Source organism: Acomys minous, assembly GCF_964271855.1.
Source record: "Acomys minous genome assembly, chromosome: 16".
Taxonomy (NCBI): domain Eukaryota; kingdom Metazoa; phylum Chordata; class Mammalia; order Rodentia; family Muridae; genus Acomys; species Acomys minous.
Window position 1 is genome coordinate 60,005,200 of NC_140498.1, and position 9,376 is coordinate 60,014,575.

Sequence of the window (9,376 nt, forward strand, 5' to 3'; positions counted from 1 at the left end):
GAGGAGGAAAATGTGGGCGTGGGGGAGGCCCAGGAGAGGATAGCTGCTCTGAACACTCTTGAACAGGTCAGTTCAGAGGTGGGCGAGAGCATCCCAGGGGAGGGAATGTCAGTAAGAAGGTCACAGTAGACCTTGGCAGAAGCTACCTCAGGGCCAACAAGAGAGCAGAGAAGACGGACGGGCTGGAACTTGTGAGAAACCACACGGGACAAACCTGCTCAAGCTTAGGGAGGAGACACCAAGTCTCAGCTTCTCTTTTCAAATATTTTATTCAAGAAAGTGGAGGACAGACAAGGGGACTGAACTGAGCCCTGAGTCCCTGAAGCTCCCAGCTCAGCCCCCTACAGCATGACCAGACAGGACCCAGGAGTAACCAGTGCACTGTCCTCCAGGAGCGCAGTGCACTGCACAAGGTGGGCACTATTTGGGGGTACCGCCACCCTTCTTGGGCGTGGTGGGCTTCTTGCTTTGCCAAAGGTGTCCCTGGATAGTAAAGGCATCCACACTCATAGACATGGTCTTAGCAGGGATCTGGGTGAAGCGCTTGCGGTCTGAGTTGTACTTATAAATGCCTTCGACCATGGCAGGAGTGACAGTACGCGGCCCGTAGCCTGCCAGCCTCGACAGCTCCTCTGTCTCCCCAGACAGCGTGTAGAGTGCCCGAAACTGGCAGCTTGAGTCCCGGAAGAGTATCAGGAAGTGGTTGGCCTTGCTTTTCTCTATTTCCTGATGGACGGTGGCAAGAAACCGGTCAGGCTGGACCACTGACCCACCCGCCAACCCTACACACCCAGGAGGTAGAGAGCTAGCTCACCTCTAAAATTCGGTTCTTCTGGGGCTCGTTCACCTTGCCTGCTAGGCAGCAGTGGGACAAGGCATTGTGGATGATAAACTTGTTAGACTTGGCGCTGGGTTCTTTGTACAGCCGGGGACCTGGAGGGCAGGCAGTCATCAGGGATGGGGGTCGGGCGGGGGAAAGCAGGCGGAGAACCTGGGGCTGCTCCCGGTCTCCCAAGCCTCACTTACCTGTGTACTCAGGCACTGATGCTGGGGAGGAAGCATTGCTTCCATTCTCCCAGTCCCGCTCTCGACTGCCAGGCAGGCGGCTTGGAGACATGAGGCCTGATGGAGAAGGGGCCCTACAGAGGAGGGGAGGGATGTAGGTGGGGGTCAATAGGGTGTGAAGCCTCCCAGTGTACAGAAGGATTAGGAAAGAGGCAAGGCCAGTACACTGCAGAGGACAGGTCCATGTCATGCCCTTCCATATGCTCAACCTCTTTTCTATGCATGTGAGCATGCTCTCCAGCCCTGACTCAGCTTCCCCCAGACCCCAGCCGTGTACTCATGTGCTTCCTCGCATCCATACAGCCCAGCCATACTCCACTCTAGATTCCACAGAGGTCTATGTCTGATGACAGGTCTGCCCACACTCACCGAGACGTGGGCCTCTTCACACCAAGGTTATTGGAAGCCTCATTGGCCACAGTAGACAGGGAGAGCGTGGATTGGGAATAGACTTTGCTGAGCCGTGAGCCTAGAAGAGATGCCACCAGTCAGCCATCCCTAACGGCCCTTGACCTCCGTCAATGCCCAAGAGGCCAGGCCTGCCATTCCTAAGACTTAGCCTTTGTAGCTTGACTCAATTTTTTGTGTTTGCTTGCTTGGCTTTTTTTTCCCCCCTCAACACAGGCTTTTTTCTGTGTGTCCCTTGGACTCGGTTTGTAAACCATGCTGGCCTTGAGATCAGCTTGCCTCTGCCTCCCATTGCTGGGATAAAGGCATGCACCACCACACCTGGCAGCTTTTATTTTTTAAAGATGGGGTTCTCTGGGGCTGGAGAGATGGCTCAGAGGTTAAGAGCACTGTCTGTTCTTCCAGAGGTCCTGAGTTCAATTCCCAGCAACCACATGGTGGCTCACAACCATCTATAAAGTGATCTGATGCCTTCTTCTGGCCTGCACATGTACATGCAGACAGAGCACTGTATACATAATAATAAATAAATAAATCTTTTTTTTTTTTAAAAGATGGGTTCTCTGTAGCCCAGGCTGGCTATTTGCTGAGGATGACCTTGACTTCCCAATTCTCCAGTCTGCTGGGATTATAGGCCTATAACGCCATACCTGGTTTATGCTGGGGATGGAACCCAAAGCTTCATGTATGCGAGGCAAGCTTCTACTTTCTTTCTTTTTTTTTTTTTTTTTTTTTTTTGAGTCAGGGTTTCTCTTCTAGTCGTGGCTGTCCTGGATTTGCTTTGTAGATCAGGCTGGCCTTGAACTCACAGAGATTTCCCTGACTCTGCCAAGTGCTGGGATTAAAGGTGTCCACTATGTCTGGCTTTCTCCACCCCCTTTTTTTTTTTTTAATATATAGAAATTGTAGTTTCAGTGTTTTGAGGCAAAATCTCAATGTGTAGCCCAAATGGGCCTGGAACCTGCTTAGTAGCCAGATTAGGATCAAACTGGAAATCCTCCTGCTTCAGCCTCCTGGGTGTCACCATGCCTGCCTTAATATGACTTGTTTGTTCTCCTACAGCACTGGGGATTGAACCCCAGTCACATACGTCAGACAAATTCCTTAGTCCTGAGCTTCACACTCCCATCCACAGGCAAGGGAGCATTGTTTAGTAGCTCCCTCAAAAATCCAAGGGGGGGGGATCCTCACTATCCAGCCAAGGAAGGCAGGCCCCCTCACCACACTGAAAATCCCGCTCACCCCAAATTCCCCATCACTGCACCCCTGCAGACGCTCCCTTTTCTCCACAACCACGGGGCCTATCCCAGTCACAGGGCAGGCCCCTCCCACAGGGTCCTCACCCAGCAGGCCGCGGGCTGGGCTTCGTGCCAGGGCCGAGTCATCACAGCAACCAGAGCGTGGCCGGGTGGCCCTGCGCCCGCCCCGCCCTGGTCCCCCGGTCCCTGAGGCCCGGGGCCGTAACACCTTATCAAGGTCATCCATCAGCTTCAGTTGTGCCCGGCGCTCATACTCAAGCCTTGTGAAGTCCCCTCGTCGGGGGCCCACCTCCTCCTCCGCTGGGGCCGTGGCTCGGGTAGCAGGAGCCAAGGGGGCCACTGGAGCAGCGGGGGCTACGGGAGCTGGAGCCTCCTCCTGAGCCAGCCTGCAGATTAAACACAAGGGGAACAAGCAGAACGGAATATCCAGGTGCTGAGGCAGCAATATCAAAGGCCAGGGCGCCCCGATCGCAGCTCTAGTCTCACCTCACAGCCTCCTCTCGTTTCTGCTCCCTCTCTGCCTCCTGCCACTGTTTGCGCCGCCGGGCCTCCTCTGCCCGCCTCTGCTGCCGCTCAAGCAGGCTAGCTCGCTTTTGAGCCATCTCATCCTCAGGCTTGTCTTCATCCTGGAGGACGACATGAAAGTTCAGCTGACCACCTCTCCCGGCTATAGCTGGGGGTCTGTTTTTTTTCCACTGGCCCAGCCTGTGGCTCACCTGACCTTTCTAAAAGTCCTCAGAGTACTGAGTTGGTGCCTACTTTATGCACAGCCCTACAGATCTGGGAGCTACATACACGAAGCATTTGACCCAAAGGGGAAGACAAGCAAGTGATAAGAAGACTTTTTTGTTTTGTTTTGTTTTGTTTGTTTTTTTTTGAGATGGGGTTTCTCTGTGTAGCCCTGGTGGTCCTGGACTCTGTAGAACAGGTGACCCTCGAACTCACAGCAATCCACCTGCCTCTGCCTCCGGAGTGCTGGGAGTACAAGTGTGCACCACCACAACCGTTTTGTTGTTGTTGTTGTTGTTTTGTTTGGTTTTTTATACACAGACTTTTAATGGTATAACTACGCTTGGAGTGCTGCCAAGCTGCACTGCTGTCTATCCTATTCAGGATAGACCCTGAGGTAAGGATGAGGAGGACTAACTTAATTGGGGAGAAGTGAGAACTTTCCAGATGGGTTAGAAAGTTCAAAGGCCTTGAGGCAAGATATGGTTGGGACATTGAGCTGGGAAAAAAAAAAAGATGTAAGTCAGAGTCAGAAGAGAGCCAAGCCCAAAGCAGTGCACAGGACTGTTTTATCCTCAGGGCAAAAGAGGGCAGTCAAAATCCCTAACTGCTCAGGAAGACAAACAAAAACAAAACCAACCAACTAACCAAACATAAGAGACCAGCAGGATTCAGTTACAACACCGTACACACATAGTGGCCCAGGCTGCGAGGGGCATGGAGATCGAGGATGACCAACAGGCTAGGTCAGGAAAGCAGAACTGTAGGATCGCACTAACCCTGTTTGTCCAGCCACCCCACACCTGTCCATCCTGACCATCCTGTCTATCGCCCGACTCACCCATCCATCTGCCCAACATCTACTTTGTCTATTTATCGATGTTTCCTGTGTACGTCAGCTGCCTACCCACATATCCATCTTCCATCGATCTATCCAATGAACATAGCCATCTACCTATCCACCTTCCCTTTCAATATACCTACCCATCCCTCATCCAATCCAGCCACCCAGCCAAACTAATCACCTACCGACCACTCACCCACCTAACTTATCCATCAATCCAACCCACCCATCCACCAAGCTAGCCACTGCCTAGCCAACCACCCGTCCATCCATCCACTCAGTCCACACACGTCAGTAAACCTTTGTCCCCAAACATCTACCCACCACATCCTATGTCTCCCTAATTAGCCCCTTGGGTATCCCCACTTCCCATCCATTCACACACCCACCTATTGCCTCACCTTTTCCCTCTCACCTGCCAAGTGACTCACCTTATAAAAGAATCCAAGCCCAGATCGGGGCTCCCCCTCAGAAGATGCCTCTTCCTCCAAGGAATCCTCGGCCCCAGGGGGGCTCCCGTCCCCCTCCTCCTCAGCAGCAGGCTCTCCCAGGCTGGCTAGCGGGATCTCAATGAGGGCAGGCTTGGTGGTGGGCTCCTCAGGAGGCGTCCCCTCCGACAGGAGGATAGAGGAGCGAGTCTGTACAGGCACCTGGCTGGGTGAAAACTTGCGTAGGTGAGGGAGGCTGTCTACATCGTGAGGTGGTGTGAGCACCCGGGTCAAGGGTGCCAGCTTCAGCTCTGCCGGCCTTGCATGTTTTGGACTACGGGGTGTTGGATTAGGGCCCGGCCCCGGGCTGCGCCGGGCAGCTGGGGCACGACGGGCAGGGCTAGGGGATGCTGCTTTAGGTCCAGTGGTGGGTCCAGGGATAACCCAGGCCGCAGGTGGTGGGGCAGGTCCAGGAGCTTCTGGAGGGGCTAGAAGCCGCTGTTGCTGGTCTGTGAGCCTCTGCATGTCCCGCTGCAGAGAGCTCAAAGCGGCACTCAGCTTACTGACTGCTCGGTTGTAATCCCCCAGTCCCTCTGGAGGCACTGGGCCCAAATCTGGAGAGAAGGTGACTGACTTAGGGCGTGAGGACGAGGACGGCTCACCCTGGCCCTCACCTGCTGGCCGTTCCCCACCAGGAACTGAGCCCAGCTCAGCTTCCTCCTCAGCCTCCCCTGCAGCCTCCCGAGGCTGCACCTGAAGGAAAGCACTCTTGCCCAGTCTCTGCCTGTGTTTGGCAAAGATGGCCTCAATGCGTCGCTTCTGTGCCTCTATGGCTCGGCGCTTCTCCTCCAGCCGGGCTCCCAGCTCGCTCATCTCAGAGCTCAAGGCCTCAGGTGCCGTGGGAGTGGATGTTGGGGACGCCATTCCCGATTCAGCCTCAGCCTTCACCAGCTGCTTCTTGCGTTCAGCAAAACTGGTCATCTTCACTTCGGAGTTGTTGGCTGCTGGGGATGAAGCCACAGCTTTTGGGGACCCCTCAGATGTGGGGGGTGGTTTCAGTACCTCCCCCGCAGAGCAGGGAGATGGTTTTGAAGGGTTCTCAGGGTGGGATATGTAGATGGGCGCTTTGTTGAGCCCATCAGACACTGGCTTTGAGGCTCCTTCGGGAGGGTAAGGGGAGGCCAGTGGTGGTTTGGAGAGACCCTCAGGAGAATGGAGGTAGAAGCTGCCATCAGCAGCCCCATCAGGGAGCAGCCGGGGCTCAGCACTGTGGATGATCTGCAGGGCCTCTTCAATCGTGGGTAGGTCTCCAGACTCCGGGGGTGGCTGACCAAGATTCCGGGACGACGACGATGATGACACAGGTCGTGGGGGACCCAGACTGTCTGAACTGACGGAGCGCAGCAGGACAGGATCTCCCATGACCACGTCCACGTCGCTGTCCAGGCCAAAGGGGGTGCTGAACGACACAGCCTGGGAGAGGGGACGGCTGGGCGGCCAGAGGGAGGGGTCAGCCCCTGGGACAGGCCTCCGGCCTGCCCTGATCAGCCCAATCCCTCTTCCAAGGCCACAGGGCCCCCTTAAGACGTACTCACCTAAGCTGACGGTTCCAGGCCTTGCCAAGAGCCTCCATGTGAGACATGGACGGAGATGACTTCAGGGAGCCTGGCGAGGGACAGCAAATGGTCACTGTGAAGTGGGAGGTCACTGGGGTGGGGGTTGGCGGGTGTCTGGGACAACCTCTGCAATGTCCCCAAGTGAGTCACAGATGGGTCATGTGCCCGGTTGTGCTACGTCTCCGGAAATGGCTGGCTCAGAGATACACTACTTGCCTAGTATTTATGAGGCCTTGGGTTCAATCTTTAGGATTGTGAAATACAGTTAGCAGTTTCTTTTGGACTAATAAGATGGTTAAGGACTTGCCTCCAAGCCTAGTGAGCTGAGTTCTATATTGGGGACCTACATGGTGGCCAGAGAGAACCAACCTCTGCACATTGTCCTCTCTGGACATCCACTCATGCATTGAGGCAAACGTGCAGCCCCACATACCCAAGTGATAAATACGATTTAAAAAGGTAAGTGAAATGAACAAACATTAGCAATTAGTCCTAGTTGGTGTCATGCAAGGAGTCTTCTTTGTTTTCTTTGACTGAGACTGGGTCTCACTGTGCAAACCTGGCTGGACTGGAACTCTGTAAGTAGACCAGGCTGGCCTCCAACTCACAGAGGACTACCTATCTCTCCCTCCTCAGTGCTAGGAGTAAAGGTATGCTTCGCCTCACACGGCTGATGCAAGGGGGCGTTGAAGCTAGCTATAAAGGAAGTCAGGAAAAAACCCAGAGAGGGACACTGGAAGACTCAACATAAAGTCAGCTGGGGGCGGGGGAGGGGGCAGGTTTTCTTGTGGTTGAAGTTTCCTGGTAACAAAAAGCCATATTCTCTCTTCACCTGTGGATCCTCGGAGTGGGGACTGGGGACCACCAGGTGACAGTAGCGGGTGACGGAAGTTGAACACAGGAGAACTGCCAAAGAGATACACAGTAAACTTCAGTCACCTCTCACAGGTGTCCCCAGCCCTGCCCCAGCATCCAGGTAGGTAGGAAGAGGCCCCCCATGAAGGAAGAGGCTCACCCCAACAGGGACCCATACCTGCTGCCGCTGTTATTCTGAGATGGTACAGTCTCAGTATTCCTGGGGGACACAGCTACTAGATGCACACACAAAAAAGAGGTTAGGCAGGACAGGGCTCCCTTACCCTCTCCTAGACCCCCAAGGCAAGCCCAGGACCCCCAAGGGCTCACCGTGTCCATCAGGCAAGTCTTTGGCCTGCACAAAATCAGGCTTCAGGACCTCAAAACACATATACATCTCAGCTAAGAGCACCACCAGGTTGACCTGCATGCCAGAAGGAGGTGAGCTGACTGGTAGAACAGGCCTGGATGTGGACCTCTGGCCCTAAGGCTCACCTCCAAGATGGCCTTACCTTGAGGGGCGGTGGGACATACAGCAAGTCCTCAAGGGACAGGGGGCAGCCGCGAGGGAGGTGGGAGGCACAGAAGTCTTGCACCAGCTGGAGGTTGTACAGGCTGTCTGCTACCGACATGGGGTCCTTGAGGCACACCTCTGTGGGGACAGGATGTATCGGCCTCCAACTCAATGGGAAGGAAGGTGGGAGGCCCCAGGGAACCCCTCCTATGAGATAGGTCTTGTACCTTCTGCAAGATGCACTCTACCAAGTGTTGACCCCTAAGATTTAACTTGAAAGTTCTTTGTTCCTTGGCCTCTGCGTGTATATGCATGTGTGTATACACGGCTACAAGCCGGAGCTTGACAGTGGGTATCTTCCTTCTCATGTGGTCTCTACCTTAGATGCCAAGACAGGACCCTGTCTCACTGAAACTGGTGCTTGGTGACACTACTAGTTGGCCAATGAGTCCCTGGAATCCTCCTGCCTCTACCTCCCTGGCACTAGGGTCTTAGGCCCTCACTGCTGAGCAGATATATTTACATGGCTTCAAAGAACCCAAACTCAGGTCATTATATTTTTGCAGCTTATCAACTGAGCCACCTCCAGCCTCCTCAGAACCCTTTTTCTGGAGAGATAGCATGCGAGAGAAGAGCAGACACTGCTCTCACAGAGGACCTGAGTTTAGCTCCCAACACCACATCAGATGGGTATAACTACAGGGGATCCAACCCACTTTTCTAGACTCCAGGGTCAACTGGGCTCACATGTGCACAGACCCACACACATACACATATTTTAAAAGTAGAGTAAATCAGCCTGGAAAGATGGCTCAGAGGTTAAGGGCATTGCCTGCTCTTCAAAAGGCCCTGAGTTCAATTCCCAGCAACCACATGGTGGCTCATAACTGTCTATAATGAGATCTGGAGCCCTCTTCTGGTCTGCAGACATACATGCAAGCAAAATACTGCATACACAATAAATAAAAAATAAATCTTTTTTTTTTTTTAAGTAAAGTAAATATTTTGTTTTGTTTTGGTTTTTGGTTTTTTTCAAGACAGGGTTTCTCTGTGTAGTCTTGGCCATCCTGGACTCACTTTGTAGAACAGGCTGGCCTCGAACTCACAGCGATCCGCCTGCCTCTGCCTCCCGAGGGCTGGGATTAAAGGCGTGCGCCACCACGCCCGGCTCAAAAGTAAAGTAAATCTTAGAAACAAAAAAACAAAAGAACATCTTCCTAAGAGCTGGGAATCCAGGGCACTTAGAAGAGGATTTGTCTATAGTATTTTACGAAGCCTGGGTTCCATCTCAAGCATCTCATAAATTTGGCCTGGAGCACATGTCTGTAATTCCAATACTTAGAAGGCTGAGGTGGGAGTATTAGGAGTTCAGGCATGTCCTTGGTTATAGAGAGTCTGAGGCCTGCCTGGGCTATATGAAGTTCTGCCTCAATTTACACACACACTCAGAAGCCTTTTTCCTAGGCAGATGTAGTAGCTCATACCTGCCATCCCAGCACATGGGAGGCCTTAGGCAGGAAGACAGGGAGTTTGAGGCCAGCCTGGGTTACAGAGCAACCCATGTCTCAAAACAATAACAACAACTAACCGTAGCCCCTGGGAACTGCATTTCACCCAAAAGTTACTTCTAAACAAGTTCACTTCTTTTCTTCAATGAA

At 53.3% G+C, this 9,376-nt stretch overlaps 1 protein-coding gene across 9 annotated transcripts in view; it reads right to left on the reverse strand.

Moving 5' to 3' along the window:
* Positions 1-250: 250 nt before the first annotated feature.
* CAMSAP3 (calmodulin regulated spectrin associated protein family member 3) overlaps positions 251-9,376 on the reverse strand; it is a 24,927-nt gene continuing 15,801 nt past the window's right edge. For 4 of the 9 annotated variants that reach the window (XM_084763573.1, XM_084763575.1, XM_084763571.1 and 1 more), the window contains 12 exons: positions 7,717-7,856; positions 7,535-7,628; positions 7,383-7,437; positions 7,182-7,255; positions 6,329-6,398; positions 4,737-6,222; positions 3,219-3,358; positions 2,817-3,118; positions 1,435-1,534; positions 1,027-1,139; positions 815-933; positions 251-726 (listed from right to left, as the gene is read on the reverse strand). In XM_084763573.1, the coding sequence (XP_084619699.1) occupies positions 421-726; positions 815-933; positions 1,027-1,139; positions 1,435-1,534; positions 2,817-3,118; positions 3,219-3,358; positions 4,737-6,222; positions 6,329-6,398; positions 7,182-7,255; positions 7,383-7,437; positions 7,535-7,628; positions 7,717-7,856 (2,999 nt within the window). In that variant the 3' untranslated portion in view covers positions 251-420. Of the gene's footprint in view, positions 727-814; positions 934-1,026; positions 1,140-1,434; positions 1,535-2,816; positions 3,119-3,218; positions 3,359-4,736; positions 6,223-6,328; positions 6,399-7,181; positions 7,256-7,382; positions 7,441-7,534; positions 7,629-7,716; positions 7,857-9,376 lie in introns of all 9 variants that reach the window. The other 5 variants (XM_084763572.1, XM_084763574.1, XM_084763577.1 and 2 more) reach the window with 2 other exon arrangements.